The sequence below is a fragment of the Cydia pomonella genome, chromosome 6 (assembly GCF_033807575.1).
Source record: "Cydia pomonella isolate Wapato2018A chromosome 6, ilCydPomo1, whole genome shotgun sequence".
Lineage (NCBI taxonomy): Eukaryota > Metazoa > Arthropoda > Insecta > Lepidoptera > Tortricidae > Cydia > Cydia pomonella.
In genome coordinates this window covers 13,332,446-13,353,219 of record NC_084708.1, presented here as the reverse complement: position 1 = coordinate 13,353,219, position 20,774 = coordinate 13,332,446, and the positions used below count along the sequence as shown (strand labels likewise).

Below are 20,774 nucleotides of genomic sequence, written 5' to 3'. Positions count from 1 at the left end.
CGCAAGTTTGGATTGTGGCACTTGATTGATCGATTGAATTTGCGGCACCTACTTAGTCAGCAATGTATAAAAAAAAAACTCTGTAGAGCCCTTTAATTTTGTAGCCGACAACACTGAAAACTGCAAGTGACAGGACAGGCACTAAACGTCATGCAACTTATGAGACAAATGTGTGACCATTTCTTGTTTTATTTATTTATGAATATCAGTATTGTTTATTAACAGTTTATTTTGTCTTCCTGAAAATAATCTGTTTCAATATGTAATTGATCATCTATAATCTACGATATAAGAACGTTTCTAACAAAATGACTAGCTTTAAACACTTGAAGTACTTGTGTAGACTTTGTGCGAAAAGCGATGAGTTTTGTAAGGATTTACTCGAAGAAAGCAACAAAAACGTACTTAGTATGATAAGAGATTTTATTCAAATAACTGTAAGTATAAAACTTTGTTTACTTTTGTATTGTTCTACTTCTTTCAATACCTTTGGGAATATAGAAACCATCTCTTGTTTATGTACAAGTTGCTTCAAGCAAATTTCATAATTCGTTATATTCCTGCATTCTAATCCTTATTTTGCAGATAAATGAAAGTGATGATTTACCAACCCGAATCTGTCTCAACTGTGAAGAGAAAATGGTGTCCTTTCAATTGTTTGTCTTGGAATGCTATAAAGTTCAAGAGGATTTTAGAAAACAATTGGATAAGGAGCAGTTAGGCATTTGTACCGAATTGCAAATCAAACTTGAAAGTACTGCAGACTATGGAGCATCTTTGATCAAATCTGAGGTATAAATTAGCATTATAGGTGTTCTTTTGGTTGGGTATTTGCCAAATACAATTTTATTAATGAGTATAAATTTTTAGGTTAAAGATGAGTTAACTGCTGAGGACATAGTGTGTAAGTATGTTTTAATACAGATTTCATTATTTGTTATATTTACTGATCAGCATATTGGTTGCAACTCAGGGTGAATGACCTCAATTTAATTTTATTTAGGGTGTGTTTCATAATGTCCAAGTAAAGTCCTGATTAGCTGGGTCCACACAGAGCGAGCATATGCACGAGACAATTTCCTCACGCACAAACCAGCACGCGCAGGAAAACGCACGTGCCATCTCGGCCGAGGCACGTCTACACTGGCCAGTTTCTGCGTGAGGAAATTGCCTCGCACGTACGTGCTCACTCGCTTGTTCTGTGTGGACCTGCCTAATAGGCTACTTGCCCCTTATCTGATGAATAATTGTTGCCGTTTCACAATCTACAAAAAAGCTTAACTGCTACTTAAAGTGCTAAGTTTTGCAGGAAGTTTTACCTGGCAGTTAATTTATTTGTTAATTAGCTATCCAACACTTTACTCAGACTTAGTGAAAAAGACCCTTAATGTCACAGTATTATATAAATATATTACCTACACTTAATAGGAAACTTTTTGAGCAGTTTCAAAGGTATCACTGGCTTAAAGGCATATACATATTACTATTTCAATTTGATATACCATGGTGTGGCATTCAAAATGCCGATCATTGGTTATATTTTAAATTACAATATATTATATTATTATTATTTTTACATTCACAGTTACTTTACTGATATTCATTATTTCATTATTTACTGTTTAGGTGCAATCACTTCAAATGATGCTTCATTGTCAGAATTTGAAGCAGTTGATTACAATGGTGATATTGACATCAATGATGATATGGACGACGATGAAGATGACGATGACTTGGATGATGTAGCAATCGCATCACTGAAGGACATAAAGCAAAAGCGGATCAAAAAGAAAGCCATTTCAGAAGAGGATTCTTTAAAGTTTAGTGAACTTTTAAAACAACCAAACTTGAAAGTGAAAGACTTTGTTAAGTAAGTTTTATCTTATTTATTTATATTTTAAACCTTATTGTGCATAATACAAAAAAAATACAAATGCTGGACATAATGGCTAAAGGCATTCTCTACGAGTCAACCATAGGGCTAAACAGAAATGTAAAAATGGTGCATGAAGAAAAGTAAGAGAATTTAATTTAAATCTATTGCAAACAACTGGAAAATATATTACACTATGTATTTTATCTCTATATACTTTACATATACAATACACAAATAAGAATATAATAATACTTATATATAATGAATAAACTACTACATATTTCTCACATACATATTAATATTTACGAGGGGCGGCTGAAATATTCGCCGCCTAAGCTAGAAAAAGAAGAAAAAACATAAAAAAAAACTGCAACTATTTCCCCGCCTCTTGGGCATTTAAAATATTGTCGCCATTAAAAAAAAAGTTATTCGATTTTCGTTCTGTGCGCGGATAAACATAACAATGTCTATCGAATGCGGAAATTTTGATAAATTTGAACACTAAGCAGTTATTAAGTATTTTGTAAAAAAAGGAAAATCGTCTAAAGAGATTTTTGATGTTATGATGGATACTCTCCAACGTTTAAACCCTTCGTACACTATGATAAAAAAATGGGCTCGTTTATTTCAACAAGGACGAGAGAGCTGTGAAGATGACCCCCGCCATGGGCGGCCTGTCACGGTGGTCACTGACAAATATGTTGAAAAAGTGGAAAAATGTGTTCTGGTTGACAGAAGAATTAAAATCTGGCAGATAGCGGAGGAACTACACATTAGTAAAGAAAGGGTAGGACACATTTTACATAAATACCGCGCGCTGGGTACCAAAAATGCTGACACCGCTTGATAAGGAACGGCGACGTAAAAGTTGCAAAGAATTTTTGGATCTAGTTGAAGGGAATTTGGACGAAATTTGTAACCGAATCGTAACCGTAGATGAAACGTGGGTTCGCCAATATGATCCAGAGTCAAAACAAGAGTCTATGCAATGGTTAAAAAAGGGAGAGAGGGCACCAAAGAAATTTAAAGTGGAAAAGTCAGCGTCCAAGCTTATGGCGACCGTGTTTTGGGACAGTGAAGGAGTTTTATTAGTTGATTATTTGCCAAAAGGGACCACAATGAACGGTCAATATTATGCAAATTTATTGATTCAAGCTCGTGACGCAGTCGTCCAGAAGCGACGTGGGAAACTCTGCCGTGGAGTGTTATTTTTACAGGACAACGCATCAGTTCACACTTCCCGTGTTGCTAGGCAAGCTCTAAAAGACACTGGTTTTGGAGAAATCAATCATCCACGAAATCAATCATCAACCCTACAGTCCAGACCTGGCTCCAAGCGACTATTTCCTTTTTAGGGTTCCGTAGTCAACTAGGAACCCTTATAGTTTCGCCATGTCCGTCTGTCTGTCTGTCCGAGGCTTTGCTCCGTGGTCGTTAGTGCTAGAAAGCTGAAATTCGGCATGGATATATAAATCAATAAAGCCGACAAAGTCGTACATTAAAATATAAAAATTTAATTTTTTTGCGGGTACCCCCCTACACGTAAAGTGGGGGTGAATTTTTTTTTTGCTTCAACCCTACTGTGGGATATCGTTGGAAAGGTCTTTCAAAACTAATAGGGGTCTTCAACAAACATTTTTTGATAAAGTGAATATATTCGGAGATAATCGCTCCGAAAGAGAAAAAAAATGTGTCCCCCCCCTAACTTTTGAACCATAGGTCCAAAAAATATGAAAAAAATCGTGGAAGTAGAGCTTAAGAAAGACATTAAATGAAAACTATAGCGGACATGATCAGTTTAGCTGTTTTTGAGTTATCGCAAAAAGTTTCTCCCATAGTAAAAATACTTGCTTTAATTAGGTACTGATTATGCAAATTTGCCTATTTGCTTAACTCGCGTGGAAGGTACCGTTTCCTATACTTTAAGCTCCAGTTTAGCTTATTGTGACGGAAGAGTAACTACGGAACCCTACACTGAGCGTGGCCCGACATGCTCTTGGCCGGTTTTCAAATTTGAAAAAAGACGTGGTCGCCGGTTTGCCGATGACAATCAGATCAAGGCTGCGGTAGAGAGCCATTTTGAAGCGAAAGAAAAAGATTATTTTTTCAGCGGTATTAAAGCATTGTTTGCTCGAAGCGAACACTCTATGGGGACTATATTGAAGAATAAAAACATTTACTTTAATACCCTCTTTTTTTTTTTTCTAAAGCCGCGAACTGTTCAGCCGCCCCTTGTAACATATTATATAATTTATCTCATTAATGATAATCTAAATTCTTAACATTAAAGTTGCCACTGTGGTTGAGTAGAGTATGCATTGAATGGCAGGTTTTTGTTTTCTTGCAGGTTGGCATGTCACCTTTGCGGAGCAGAGTCCAATACATGGAGTAATTTGCGCTTGCATTACTTCAATAATCATAGAAGCAAAGTAGTTGCATACTGCCTATGTGGATATGCAATAAGATCCAAAAGTGTTCTGTATAAACATTTTTCTCAGCATAAGTTGGAAAGTAGAAACATTAGAAGTGCCGAGAATTTGATTGAAGACAAATCAGAAAAATCTCAATATTCAGATCTAAAAATTAATAACTTTGTGAAGTAAGTTTGTTGAAGGAAACTAGTATGATGATGCATCTGTGATGTTTTTGTGATACATGTATGATGTCAATTGAATATTTTTATCTTGTCCATCGTTAATCTTTTAAAAATTGGAATTATTTCTTTAACCTTTTGAACGCCACGCCTATCGCACGCGGCGCGTAATCGTGAACCTTGTCGGTACGCATGAAGGTTGATATTGGGCTGTAGCCGCGTGCGTCATATGACGTTTTTGGCGGTCAAAAGGTTAATACATTGTTCAGCTCAATTGTTTTGACTAATTTGAACATTACCTACCTCATGGTCAGGGAGTCACAGTTGCTGTAATACTTTTACAATCAGTGTGGTGTTGTATTTTAGTATATTTGTTATTATTTATATTCCTTTTCTCACCCACAGTTTCAATTGCAATGCCTGTGATAAGGTGTGCTCCAGTTGGTATAGTCTGAAGTCACACTGTGAAAGAGCTCACCAGATTCTTCCCGTAGTGCATTGTGTTTGTGGCATTGCTCTCAAGTCAAAGTCAGTTCTCTACAAACATATAAATGATCACAAAAATCCTAATGTATTATCGTAAGTATATATAACTTAGTCTTGTTATTAAAAATATACAATGTTTACAACTCTTAAGGAAGTCATGGTTTGAAGACTCGTGCATGGGTTGAAGCGAACTAGTTTTAGCATTTAGACTACGTTCCGGACACATCCCATTAAAAAAATTGCATTTTTGGTGAAAAAGGTGCCGTCGCCAAACTGTGACTAGCTAGTGCTATAATGAAATGTGTCCGGAACGAAATTTGAAGTTGGGGGGGGGGGGGGGGGGACCAAATTTTGGTGCACTCACTATCTGAGGATGCAAAATTTATATATAAACTGGTTTCATTAGGATTAAGTACAGTCACATATTTGTATACGCACAGAGCGACATCGTCACAAAAATGACAAAGCTCTTTAAATAAAGATAAAAAAATATATATTTAACCCGTAGGAATTAACTGTGCACCTCGCGCTGTGGCGTAATTTGGAGATCGTCAAGGGGTCGCATTCCAGCGGAGGGCACAATTGATTCGTACGGGTAGTATATATGCTTCCGGCAGGACTTGAACCCGCAACCTCCGCAATCTCTGTGTTGCCCTTACCCAATTGAGGTACGGAAGCCTACCAGAACCTCGCAAATCTTTCCATTCCTTCCCTTATGACGGAAGCGTAACTTTTTCCATTTTTTTTTCCTTTAATATAAAATTTGGAGTATCGCTCGCAGACGTGACTGCTTGCTAGAAAAATATATACCTATATATGATTGGGAGACTAAGAAAGATGATGCTATTGGAGGTTTTTTTTTTATAAATAATCTACTTATATAATAGTGTCGCCATTGCAGTACTGCAAGTAAAATAAAGTTTTGACGTTATGCAAGTTAGAATTGTTATAGCAGCATAATTATGTTTGAAATTTTCATTAATATAAATTGCGAAATAAAGCACATCACACAAACGGAATTGTTAAATTACAAACCCATTTTACGATACTCAATTACACTTTTATTCGTTATTTTCAGGTGTGACAAATGTCCACGAATCACGAAAACCCTGGCAGCGTTAAACAAACATAAAATGAGACACGTCCCTAAATCTGAACGGAAATTCACGTGCGAATCCTGTGATAAAATATTTAATACTAAGGATGCGTTAAAATCTCATGAACGGTCACACATTCCAATAGAAGATAGGAAAATTTACCACTGTAATATTTGTAACATGAAGTAAGTTTGCTTACATAGCTAGTACATATGTAACTTACCTTAGAATGATTTTTAAAGAAGCCTAAATAGAGCAGACAATTAAATTTGTACCTAATTATATTCAATCATTTAAATTATGTATGACAAAATAATGAAAGCTTTCTTCAGCTTTTCCACCCTGTAATAATCTTAAACATAAAATATACCTACTGTAGCATTAGCCGTTTACTTTTTATATGCTTTTTTTCGCAGTTCATAAGTGCCGACTCGTTCGGCAATTCTCGCGATGATATTGTAATCCATGATATTCTGGCTAGGTTTACAACCCGGTCGTCAGCGGCGTCGCACAAGCGCGTGGTACACGACAAAATCAAGAGTTACGTATGCGATCTGTGCGGCTACGCGTGCGGCACCAACGGCGAGCTGCGGCAGCACCGCGCCATTCACTCCGACGACAAGCCGTTCGTGTGCAGGAAGTGCTCCAAGCCGTAAGTTATCCACAGTGTCCCTATGTTAACGTTAAATTAAGGCTGGATCAAATATATTATCTTGTTATTATATCCCGTCATCCAGAAGAAAATTGGGACAACACAGTTTGTCAGGATAAAATGTTGTAAGGGTTGTAACACACAACTACATATTACATACTTAGTAGGTGGCCTATGATGAAATAAACTTGTTATACAACCGTGTTCAAAGAGTATTAGGGGGAATGACAACGAGTGCCAAAAAAATGTTGATCCACCCCCACCCACTAAACATGCGCTAACGACACTGCCGGGCTAGCACATGATTGGCGCGAGAGTATCTCGCGGCGAGATAGATTACCCGTCTCTCTTTAATTAACATAATTAGAAAAAGACGGGTAGTCTATCTCGCCGCGAGATACTCTCGCACCAATCATGTGTAGGCCTACTGGATGTACCAAACATGTATGGGCTCGTGCTGCCCACCATACAAAATTATAGCTAGGGAAATTTGAATCTAGTTGTAATTTTAATGGGGTTGAATTTCATGTGTTCTAAAATTGTACGAAACAAGAAATCCTACTTTGTATTTATTAAAGTTGAAAGTTCATTGAAACCGAGTGGACATCGTAATGTACATTGGGATAGCGTGTGTAATGTTAACTACATTCGTAAAAGCCGGTCATTTAAAACGAACTATTTTGTTACAGATTCAAAACTTACTCGAATCTCAAAACTCACATGGACATTCACGAAGAAACTTCGTACCCGTGCTACGTGTGCAACCGCGTGCTGAACAGCCGCCGGACGCTGAGGAAGCATCTGCTCGTACATGAAGACAAGTGCCGGCACGTCTGCTCGTATTGCAACAAGGCCTTCAAGAGGAGGCAGACGTTGAAGGTACACATTTTAAATTTTTTTTGAAATTGTTATAAAAATCTTAGGTATCTCGAAATTTTGACATATTTAGCTATTACATTTTATGGCAAGATTTTTTAGAAGAACTCATAATTAAATCGATTAAAATTCGTCGACTCGACGTCGAAATCGACTAAAAAAGCGCAGTACTTAAGTTGGAAAAGTTCTGAGAAATTTAAGAAAAAAATCACAGAACTTTGAGATCGTTTCCATTTGGAGAAGTTCCTCATTAGAAAATATGAGGAAATTTCAAGTTATTTCCAACGTATACGTCGCCATTTCGTCATATTAGTTTAAAAACCTACTCAGTAAACATTGCGGTTCCTTAATATCATACGTGTATTATCCAATTACCCAGGTCCACATGTACACTCACACGGGCGACAAGCCACTAACGTGCAAATGGTGCGACGAGCGGTTCGCGTACGCATCCACATTACGATCGCACCGCTTGCGATGCCACCCCGACAAGATGGCGGCGCAGATGAACGAGCAGTACGTCTACCGACACGTCAACATCCTGCAGCAGGTACGTAATGCTATATGTGTAGTGTACTGTCGATCGGGGCGGTCAGTCGCTCCGTTTGCGATGCCACCCCGACAAGATGGCGGCGCAGATGAACGAGCGGTACGTCTACCGACACGTCAACATGCTGCAGCAGATACTAGTACGTTACGTAAGGTATACCCGGATAATATCGGATGGAGGGTATGATCGTATTATCGCTATTGCTACCAAAATAGCAGTTATTTTACATCACTAGCGATACAATGTGGAATCCCATTTAATCCCGCCTCTCTTGCCATATTGTAGTAACCGCTCAGTCGTGTCAATGGTGTATTACAAACGTTAAAATAAAACCGCAATAAGTTGAAATTTATGGAACAGACCGGATTTTTTCAACGTATGCAACGTATTCCTTGCTTTAGAGTTCGAATTACCAATTAGTCCGAGAAGGTTTTTAGGTTTGGTTAATGCAATTCAAGTGAATTCATAATAAAACCTTGTTTTCTTCTTAATCATTTCCGCCATTCCGTCAAATAATACAGTAACTTTATACATTAGCGTTTGCGTCAAATCCGGTAGCTCTGATTTTTTGCGGACTTGTTTATGTTATGATGTTGGCCCAATGAATAATCCAAGTTTGTGACCTCGAGCGGCGAACGCAACTTTGTCAATAATCGAGAAAACAGCAAAAATATCGTGTTTTTTTAGATTTGGGCGATTAAGGCCCTGCATCGAAAAATAACGGGATCTTTGAAGCGTGGCAGGGGCTAGCCCCGGAAACAAACTGGCGTGATTTTCGGATATATGTATCTTGACTATATGATAAGAGGTATGATACTAGTCGAAACAAAAAGGCTTAAAATTTTCTCGATAGAATATAAATCCAAAGTTACATCTACATGTTTAGTGTTTACCTCAGTGCAACTAGAAAACACATCTTCATCCAGCATAATCCACTTTAAACTAAAGGTTTTCATCTCGTCTTAAACATCATTCAACTAAATATTAACTTATTATCTTATACAAACGGATTTATTCTCGTTTTTGATTTTATGAATTCAACAGAAAACGCCCATTTTACGCAGTTCGGTTTCTCTTTCTGTCATGCGTCAAAGTCATAAATGCGTCCTTTATGCCAGTAATGTTAGATGGCCGTGGTGCCTCAAAGAGGTAAGACCTATGTCAAATCGCGCAGCGCTCCAAATTACGTAAAATCGACATATCCAATAAACGTTGAGTCGTAGCTCTATTAACTAGTAACGGAATCGGAGGTCTACTACGAATGGAGCTATCTTTACAGGCCTATACGTTACGCATGTGTGCGTGTTTGCTTAGCTACGTCAAAGTCTAATACTCTTTGAACAATTACAACGGGTAAGGAAATTTCGACAGTTTCTGTAATGTATCGGTAGCTGTGTGGTCGTGTAGACACCAAAGAAAAAATGCGAGACATCTAACCAATCTAATCGCAACTTTTTGTTTTCTTTTTTTGTTCCTATATAATATCTTTATTCCTTATTTTCTATTTTATTGTAAAAGTAAATCTTGTCTGTCTTATACAGAAATAAAGTTATTCTTTTAAATATGTGTATAAAAAAAATATTTTAATGACACGAATAATTTTATTTTATTCATACCAATTTTTGTATAGCCTAGGTAATCTTTATGTAAAACAAATATACCTACTTATTATATAAAAAAACGAAAAAATCAACACATTTATTAGAAAAAAAAAACTCGTTTGCACGGGCCGGGGTTTGAACCAGCGACCTCTGATTTGTAATCCTCATGCCTTAAGAACATAATTCACATAATTTATTTAACAGGATACTGTCAAAACGTCAATGACTAATATGACTTTTCAGCAAAGAGTAAAGTAAGTATGCTTTTCAGTTTGATTTTACTTGATAAGGAGCAATAAGAAAAACGTACCGAATCGTCCTTTTCTTAAAATTGCCATTCAAAGAAAATTCAGCTCGTGTGTGGTGCTATCTATAGTTTTTTTTATATGGGTATGCTGACAGCTGTTGTTTCAATACGATTTTGCGAGATTTGGCGTTTTTAGGTTAAAATGATATAGAGATAACACCTGTCACCCTACCCATCGAGTTTGAAAAATACTATAAATGTTAACATATACAGGATGGTTTTTGATAATGAACATCTTAGAACTTAAACTGTTTTTAATTTCTTTTTTTTTCAGATTTTAAAATTATACCGCTCTACTTTTATACCTTATTAATATATCTTAGTCTTGACAAAGCCCTGACCTGACCCTAGAGCAGCGAAGGCAACGCGGTGACTTAATAGAAACATACAAAATACTTACAGGACACTACAACGTACCCGCATTGAGTGATATTTTCACTCGGAATATGTGTGACAGACTGAGAGGACATTCTCTGAAGCTGACACGGACGCAGAGTAGTAGCAACCCAAGACGACACTTCCTGTCTAACCGCGTAGTGAAAGTGTGGAACAGTTTGCCCGAATCCGTAATCAGTGCACCCTCAGTGAATTCTTTTAAAAATAGACTCGACAAACATTTTATTAATGGACAAAACACAAGTGCAGGACATTGATGTGCACATATCAGCTATAAGCTGCCTGTGCATTTATAAATAATAATAATAATAATAATAAGGAGTCGTTAGAGCTAAATGCTCCAGGGGTGGAAGTGAAAACTTGCATAAGACGCGAGTTGGCACAGTGGCTGTTATCAGCCACTGGGTAGAAAGCGGCGTACACCTCTCGACACCCCTGAGCCGCTCACACCGGTGTTGCTCCTGGTCGTCTTCACGACGGCATTTTCAGGGGCCCATCTAGTGGGCGGCGAGTCACCGCCTGCCTCGATAACTAGTGAAAACATTGTTATGGCAGGTGTCCGGACGTCTTTGCAATAACCCAGTCTCATTGTCCTCCCAAACTTCAATCCATAGACCGTTATACTGTTCACTTTACTACAATAGTCCCAATGCCTGTTGCGACCGGTTCATGGGTGTCTATTGTTGCGCCCGTGAACGGGTTCCAGCAGGCGTTCTACATGACATTAAAGCTCTCCAAGAGGCCTCTACGTGTTGGATCTATATCCCCGCGCAAGCCTATCAAAAGACCGGGATTTATAGGCCTGTGAAATCCAAGGAGATACAATAATAATAATAATAAATAATAATAATAATAATAAAAGGCGTAGGGATGTGACGACCCCATCGCCCGCTGGTTTTACCAGTGCAATCAGTCAACGCAGGGCAGCTTGTGGCGAGCTGTTGGGGAGTAGCGACCTCACGTACCCGAGTGCTCCTGGGGAGTTCTGTTAGCCGCAAGGAGGGTGGGTGGGACAGGATTCTCTGCCTCTGGCTTGCCTTAGCCGGCCGGCCAAAGTGGAGTCGTTAGAGCTATAAGCTCCAGGGGTGGAAGTGAAAAATTGCATAAGACGCGAGTTGGCACAGTGGCTGCTCGCAGCCATTAGCCAACCAATTAGCTTATGGCGGGCATTGAAGGGTCGTTCTTTGAAATCAGATTATTAAATATAATTTCAATATAAGCCCATCAATCTAAAAGCGACGAGGGAATGAAAAAAACCGATAAGGGAATGACAAGGAATGGCATAATGACAATGAATTTCGGAACAATTAGTTCCAAAATAATACACTGAATCATAGAACGCTCTTAGCAACTTAATGTTATTTTTAAGATCTATAAAACGAAGTGCCAAGCGTTGATTTTAGTTGAAACCCCAGTCCAAAGGGACGGAATGAGAACCAGGGGAAAAGAAATAAGTATGTCTTTGATCAACTGTTATGATTACGATAATTTTACTTAATCCATGAAAGTAAATAATCATTTACTTGACATATGATTTAACATTGTACATGCCCATGAAGAATACATTTTATATCAAAACACACGGGAATGAAAATCACAGTGAACCAAAGCCAGGGGAACGATATTATGAAATCGTTTATTTCAGGTGAAAGACCCATAATTACATCACAAACAAACGAAAATACAATACAAATTAACTTAAATTAAAAACAGTCAAAATAACAAACAAAATAAAAAAAACAGTAAGAATAGCATATATTTTTGAGAAAATAAGTTAACTGAATATCAATATACTTAGTAATTTACCTCTAGTTTTATGTCAACCTAATATCCTGAGAGCATTTATTAGAAACATTAAGAAGTTCGAAATGTCACGAAACGTGTAGTGTGACTTCCTCGGATTTTATGATATCTTATTTTTCTTTGAAAGTGATTTTGGAAGAATTTTATATCAAATGTTAACACTTACACCTATTCCACAATACGATTTAAAAATTGTATGGATATATAACGACTTTATAAAAAAAATAATAACATACGAGATCAGTTTTCGTGTCACCGCCGCGCGTGGTAACATAAACATGCAGTACTCGGTAGAAAGTTACCTTTACGTCTGGCAGCCTTTTTAACGCTATTTTTTTAGAACAGCAATACTGTGTTGGTGTCATATTTGCAAATGGCTGAAGGGAGAAGTGTTGTCGAAAATTATTTATTTGTGTTAATTAAAGAAAAAACAAAGGTCAACCTTAACGCGTCACCGCCGTGTTTGAGTTTTAAAAGTCAGTACTCATTTCTCGTTATTGTTTGTAACATAAGATATACCTACTACATTCGAGATTGAGCTAATTATTTAATATTTGCAAAGTCAAAGGTAATTTTTAGGTAATACCGAACATGTTTCAAATTGTCACGACAGTGGCCTCAAAATTCTGTCCCCACCACGGACTTTTGAATCCATGTTCGTGACATATAGACACGTGGTCGTGACATTCTCAATTCGTTTGATTAATTTAGAGGCATAGTCACTCTTTAGAAATGGATTTTATTAGATACGTTCATTTGTTATTATTGCCCAACTGCCAAAGCAGAAAAATGGTTTCCGCGTGTATGTGGATGTATGATGTGTATCCGGTTCTTTGTCACGCTCTACAGCGCTAGTTTTGACGAATTTCAACGTATGAGCTGTCATTCGATGTGTCGTAGTTATACTTAGGCTATATTAAAAATATTGTATAATTCAAAATAGTGGAGTTGGCCGCCAAAATGCTGAAACGTCACGACTGAGGGACACTTTGTGACAACCGTGATTATGTACTCATTTTATTTACCTTTCCTGAGGGTATTAAGCTTGACCATATGCATCAAAAAATGCTTTTTATACGTAACAATATGTGAAAAATAAAAAGCTTTTATGAAAAAATATTTTTCTGGACACAATTTAAGAATCACCCTGATTGTTTGAGTAATTGTTTAAAAGTTATTAGTTGAATATTACATATTTCAGCGTAATAAAAATACTTACTTCACTTTTTTTGGTAGTTTTCGTTGTTACCATATTACTTACTTTTTTCTTTTTTATATGTAGGTAGTTCCCCCTGACAAATGTGATTCACTATCATCCGAAAAATTGGTCGTCGGAAAACGGCACCCTGTATTTCCTGCCTCAACAATATATTACTAAATAAAATATGATAACTAACAATGTAAGATACCGAATTTAAAAAGATAGGTAGTGTTATACTTACAATTAACTATACTATTAACATCTTCCAAAAATCAACAATAAAAATTGGCTATATTGTAGTCTCAAATTTATTACAATTTACAACAATATATTTTTTTATTTTCTAGTAGCAAGTAATAACGCCATCTTTTTTATTTTCTAAGAATTAAGTTTCTGGCCGACCACGTATAATCGTAGTTAACTTTTGTAACGCTAGATGGAGCTTTCACCTACACGTGCGCCGCGGACTCCGCGGAGCGCTTCCATGTGTGCGTGCTAGCGGGGAGTGAGGAAGCTAGCGGGCGTGGCTTACGAACCGGTATTCGCGGCTTTAGTAGGCCCTTAACCGAACCCATTAGGTCTACAGAGACAAATCTAGTTACTTATTGTACCTAACTTAGTCTACTTTAAAAACGCCCTATTAAGAAGGATATATCAAAAACTAGTCTTTTGAAGTTACAACCGCCCAAATCTAATAAAATAATTTTCGCAGATTTATCGTTTTTGGGGTTCCGTAGCCAAATGGCACAAAACGGAACCTTTATGGATTCGTCATGTCTGTCCGTATGTCACAGCCACTTTTTTCCGAAACTATAAGAACTATACTGTTGAAACTTGGTAATTAGATGTATTCTGTGAACCGCATTGAGATTTTCACACAAAAATAGAAAAAAAAAACAATAAATTTGGGGGTTATACTTAGAACTGAAACTCAAAAATTTTTTTTTCATCAAACTCATACGTGTGGAGTATCTATGGATAGGTCTTCAAAAATAATATGAGATTTCTAATATCATTTTTTTTCAAAACTGAATAGTTTGCGCGAGAGACACTTCCAAAGGTGTAAAATGTGCCTCCCCCCCTGTAACTTCTAAAATAAGAGAAAGATAAAACTAATAAAAAATATGATGTACATTACCATGCAAACTTCCACCGAAAATTTTGTTTGAACGAGATCTAGTAAGTACTTTTTTTTAAATACGTTTTGACAAAGTTGCGTCCAGCGTTAGAGGTCACAAACTTGGATTATTCATTGAGCCATCATCATAAACAAGTTTGCAAAAAATCAGAACTACCGGATTTGACGCCAACGAACACCATTACAAAAAGCGACAAAGTTACTGGATTCAAACATTCGGAGGTAAAAGTTAGTGAGAAATAAGTTCTCAACGCAAAATAGTTCGGTCTTACCCGCGTATACCTTACGTCTAGTATTCTAGTCACTCACGCGTGATCTTTTTATAGGTTTTTCTGTAATCCGTGGGCTATGGACAATTTTTTTTTTCATATTTTAGGATAACTCGCGGAGGCAAGGAAATAAGAAGATACATTTTCGCCGATATTATTCAGTACCTACTCTTAACTTCAAAATTATCTGCCTTATAACTATAAAAATATATACTTAAAATCCTCACTACAATCCTTTTCATTTGATACGTTACATGATGTAGTCTTTTTGTAACTTTTTTTTATTTTCAAAACTACCCCTAAGAATGGCCACCAATGTTAAAATTTATTAATTAACGTTACATGTTCGTCTTTGGGTCATCGACTTATATATGTGTACGTCAATATTTTTTAACTAATTTTGGCCCTGTAGATCAGGGCAAATTGGCTGTGACAGATGGACAGACTGACAGATAGACACACGAATGACTAAGGGTTCAATTTTTTCATTCTGAGCTACGGAATCCTAAAAAGAGAAAACTATAGTATCCTGACCAGTCAAGTGGGCATTGACATGGTAGAGCGAAATTCTACAATACAATACAAATCCTCTGTATTGCACAGCCTCAAAATTATTTTCAAGGAAACACACATAATACATAACGATAGAAGTAAACAAAAGGCGGCCTTATCGCTAAAGAGCGATCTCTTCCAGACAACCTCTAGGTAGTGGAAAAATTAAACTCCAAATTCAGCTAATAAGGAGGTGCAAAAAACTAAAATGAATAATAAATAGCAGTAAAGAAATTACTTCTACATAAATAAGATCATACATATTACTTACAAATACAACATACATACTTGTATACAACGCGTTACACAATTTTACCATGGGACCAACCCCAAAATCGCGAAAAAAATTACCTCTCTCATACATTTTCGCTGGCTGATGTGATGTTGATATCTTGCATGGGAGAGTCATTTTTTTATCACGATTTCGGGGTTGGACTCATAGTAAAATATGCTCAGTATGGCCTATAAAACGTGTACCCACTCCACTTTCAGTGGCACTACCCACTGTACGTTGTATATACATATATACTTTTCTTACACATATATTACTTATTTTTCATTTGACATTGTCTCTAATTTCTTTTTTGTTTTTAATTTGACATCAAGTTTAATTATTTATCTTCTTTATTGATAGGTACTCTGTAGTATTATGGTACAATTGATATTTATTTCTATTATTATTCTCTTTATTTATCTTTCAATTTGGCTAGGTTTTCATAATATGGTTATAAAAGTAAAACGCAAACATAATACAAAATACATATAAACAAATTATAAAAAAACCTAACCTTATTATTATTAATTACTTTTGACATTGTATGATTTATTATATAATTATTTTGGACATGGCTTATATAATGGCATGGCATAAATATTCTTTTCTACACACTTGCTCAAAACGACGTTTTTATTCCACCGATTTTTGACTCATAATCCTAGATATTAAACACGCGTGCTTTTTCACTATATTATAACACTCGTGCTTTTTCATTATATTATCAGACTAAGTTAAGAAGGTAATTGATTGCTAATAATATGCATGGGAACGGAACCTTCTTAATTTGGTCGAGTAATACATTTTTTAAAACCAATTATTAGGTTTCAAATGTTAGTTCAAAGAGGTTTTATCACACCAAACATAATTTGTAGATTAAATTATCTATTAAATTACATTAACGACTTAAACATAACATTTTATCGATTTGATCTACATCAGTCGAATCGAAATACGAAAATATTAGCATGTTTACATTTTTTTAATTGGCTGTTTGTCGATTTCGTTCACGCCTTTGCCACGCGCGCGCATTAGAATCGTGCGTAAAAAAAAATAACGCGCCAGCCATTTTCCGCATTTGTCATAAATTTTGAATAGTTTTGCATGTTTTTAGTTTATTTAATGACGAAAATGTCCCTTCCAAGCATTGAAAATAAAGAACACATAAAATTGACGCTGCCAGTAAATACTAATAGAGGCAAGAGCCGAACACGATAGCCTTTTACCATCAAAATCGGGTGAAAAATATTTGGCGGCATATGAAACTTTTATTCAATGAAAAATCAGCAAAAACGGCCAGTCTTTCTTAGAAAACGTATTGGAAGCTTACTTCAATGAACTGGCGAATAAGTGCCTACAAGGCCCAGCACGCTTTGGTGCAATTATAAGAGAACAAAAATAACAGGCGGTCTTATCGCTAAAAAGCGATCTCTTCCAGACAACCTTTGGGTATCTGGAAATAATAGTGAAAACTGGAGATTACGTAGATATTAGAACAGTATCACATATCTATCACGCATAAAAATATAAAGTTTTATAAATACTTAAAAATACCAAATGTAATAAATACATAATATACATAAAAAGGCAGGTTAAGGCAGCGAGAGGTAATGTGATTTTAAAAGGCTTTTAAATATGGGAAGGGATTTTGTGCATCTTATTTCCAACGGCAAAGCATTCCACAAACGAACAGCCCGAAAAGTGAAGGAGTTATTATAATTTAATAAATATATTAATATAGGTATCGTGATATATTTATATATCTACCATTGAATATAACTACCTCATTAACTGAGATATTGTAATTGAATTATTAAATTTTACTTTGTATCCGACGATCACGATATGATAAGTAGTTGCTTATGTATTGTTTTACAATAACTATGAACATTGTATTCAGGGATAAAGCGCTAGTGGCCTAGCGGTAAGAGCGTGCGACTTGCAATCCGGAGGTCACCGGTTCAAACCTCGGCTTGTACCAATGAGTTTTTCGGAACTTATATACGAAATATCATTTGATATTTACCAGTCGCTTTTCGGTGAAGGAAAACATCGTGAGGAAACCGGACTAATCCCAACAAGGCCTAGTTTAACCTCTGGGTTGGAAGGTCAGATGGCAGTCGCTTTCGTAAAAACTAGTGCCTACGTCAAATTTTGGAATTAGTTGTCAAGCGGACCCCAGGCTCCCATGAGCCGTGGCAAAATGCCGGGACAACGCGAGGAAGAAGAAGAATTGTATTGAGGGATAAATAAACTTAAACTAAAACTATATACAAAACTACGAGTATAATTTTATTGTAAATGACCTTCCTGCTTCTTGCTTTAAACCGACTCTTAGAGTCAGGTTCTTAACTGCGCCTCGGTTCTAGGAGCTAGTGATTCATGTGTGGCCGGATTCATAACACAAACGGGAAACCTATTTATTTTCTTGTTGCAAAAGTGCTTTTATTCGGCTTGGAGTTAATCAGTCAGCTGGTTTGGTTACCTTATATTTACAGGTACTAACAATTTCGTATTTATTTAAGTCCCCATATATTTAATATCAATATGATTTGATCTCTTGATAATGTGAATATGCCTAATAAGCTTAATCAAAACAGAAATTAAATTAGGAATGTGGATAACAAATTTAAAAGTTACATGTCTATTCAAAGTGTATAACGTTACATTTATAATGAATCCTTTGTGGCGTAGACCCCGTTCTGAATATTCACATAGAGCTATAATGATAAAGCTACCGCTGTCCGCGCCGGGCGGGGCGCCTGTGCCGCGGGCCCGACTCGTATGTCTCTCTGACTTGTACTTTGTTTTCCTCTAGAATAAATTACGCCCATTGTATTAGATAGTTTCAAAGTCACCCTTTGTTTAGACTTGTCTAAACTTTTGCTTGTTTGTCGAAAACTCGTAAATTGTATAAAGTTACTAATTGTACTTGTGTAAGTTTTACGGCAGCTTGTTAAAATGTAAGTAAGTAAATAAATAATAAGTTATTTATTTTCAGGATTACATCAAAGCTGACGTCTCCGCGATTAACGCGAAAAATGAAGTAGAGGCTATTTAAAGAATAAGTTTAGTATTCCGCCAGCTGATTCTATGTAATGTTAATATTATAGCCATTTTGGTTTCACTGATAATAAATAATTTATCAATTGGAGTCAGTAGTTTTCGTTAGTAGTAGTATTTTATCCCCACATTGTCTAGTTCTTCCCTTGGGAAGTCAAGTCAGATATCAAAAAATAGTGCTTATTTTTGGGATTTTTTATTTTGTTTTTCCTGTGTACGTTTAGAATTCAACTAACTAAGGCACTAAGAGAATAATAGGTACCGTAAAACCACCCAACTATAGTCCAAAGCTCCCAACTATGGTCCACAAATAAATTCAAATAGTTCTAAGGCAAAGTATGTTTATAAATGGAAGGCAAAACTAGGAGTAAACCAAATGGAACATTGGTATAGATACTTAATTTCCTTTTGAACTTGTGGACCATAGTTGCAGTATTGGACTATAGTTGGGTGGTTTTACGGTAGTAGTATTTATTTTTAGTATTGGTTGTCTCATATACATTTCAATATGCATCAATAGAGTCGCGCTGTAGTGAGAAAAATGGGTCGCCTATTGTGGCCGTATGTTTTCATTGATCTAAATGCAGCGCTGAAATGAAGCGAGCGCTTGGAAGCAAACCGTTTGTTTGCACCGGGCTGACGTAAGACAACTTCTTAGAAAATGTAAACGTTTTTAAATCTGTTCCATTCTTTTCTGATTGCTCTACCGCATCATAATGTTTTAGAAATTAATTGTAAAATACTGAATTTCGTTGTGTGATGTAAAATAAAGGTAAGTATTCAAAGCATAACAGATCTACAAAGTCGCTACCCATATATCTATATAAAGCGATACAATACTAGAGCGGCATTTGATCATAACAAATTGAAATCATTTTGATCTAGATTATTTAGTAAACTTCATATGCCACTTCTAGTTAGTCCTTCTCCGTCAGTTACCATCCTAAAAATAGTTGTAGCCATCATCATCAGTTTCTTCAAAACTTATTTGTAGTGAGAAAACTTAGGTATACAGAAAAAACAAATATGTTGATAAATGTTAATAGTGTTTTATATTAGATTGTAGCCAGTCCCACGAGTGTGATGTAGTGTAGCGCATCGATCGGTAGAACTAGATAGAAGTGATAATTGGGGTGACCTCGGTTCGTGCTCAAGGGTTCAGGTCGCGCGATACGCTTATCTTATTCTGTCTCGGTAAGTAGAATAGTCACGAAACAAAGAATTATAGGAGGGGAGCGTCTTCAACAAAAAAAGTAAGATATACCCACAGACTGAAACTACAATGCGATAGCGTAACCACAGTGTGATTATGAACAGTAACCTATTAAAATTTCGGACTGAAGTGTTACTCAATTCTCTTATGAGCACTTGTCGACCTCCAATTCGCGGATACTACTTACATAATTTTATCATAATCTATTGGTAAAGTGGTAAAGTCGCGAGGAGAGATCTCTCTATCGGGTAAATTTTTGATGACTACCCTTACTTTGAGAGCTGAATATGTAGGTCATGCTGAATTACCTACTTTTGCTGTGGCGCCAAACCCGACATCGATAAAGAAGGCAAACCATACGTCGATGTTCTCTATGGGACAGTCGACTTTTTTGCGGTTTCTGTGTTGATCCCATAGGAGAAACTGTTTGGCATGCCCTACGTAATATTTCGTACCTATTCATCTCAGGGCAAGTCATGAAAAATCAACCTGTATAAATCTACTCCGGCGTAACGACCATTAGGCATTTCCATAATTTAATCCAGCTGACAGTAGAAATAAATGCGTTTCATTGCATAACGCACTGCTGGCGCTGCGGTGATTCCAGAATTTGCAAATTTAATCTGCAATGCGCTAATGAATAAAGTTTATACTATTTGGCGCTTTGACTATTTCAGTGACGACCATACGCGGTGGCGCCGTACATCGTCATAATAAAATAATGCATCTTGTTCGCTCTCATATACATGATGGTGCGAGCAAATATAACACTAAATCTTGGCTTTTATCTAATATTATTTTCTGAGTCTGAATACACCTCTATTATT

The 20,774-nt window shown here is 36.4% G+C and overlaps 1 protein-coding gene across 1 annotated transcript in view; it reads left to right on the top strand.

Moving 5' to 3' along the window:
• Window positions 1-171: 171 nt before the first annotated feature.
• LOC133519014 (uncharacterized) overlaps window positions 172-20,774 on the top strand; it is an 85,186-nt gene continuing 64,583 nt past the window's right edge. The window contains exons 1-10 of the mRNA XM_061852860.1: window positions 172-437; window positions 586-792; window positions 871-904; window positions 1,627-1,870; window positions 4,224-4,475; window positions 4,875-5,048; window positions 6,034-6,237; window positions 6,534-6,704; window positions 7,394-7,583; window positions 7,960-8,130. Coding sequence (XP_061708844.1) covers window positions 309-437; window positions 586-792; window positions 871-904; window positions 1,627-1,870; window positions 4,224-4,475; window positions 4,875-5,048; window positions 6,034-6,237; window positions 6,534-6,704; window positions 7,394-7,583; window positions 7,960-8,130 — 1,776 coding nt within the window. The 5' untranslated portion in view covers window positions 172-308. The remainder of the gene's footprint in view (window positions 438-585; window positions 793-870; window positions 905-1,626; window positions 1,871-4,223; window positions 4,476-4,874; window positions 5,049-6,033; window positions 6,238-6,533; window positions 6,705-7,393; window positions 7,584-7,959; window positions 8,131-20,774) is intronic.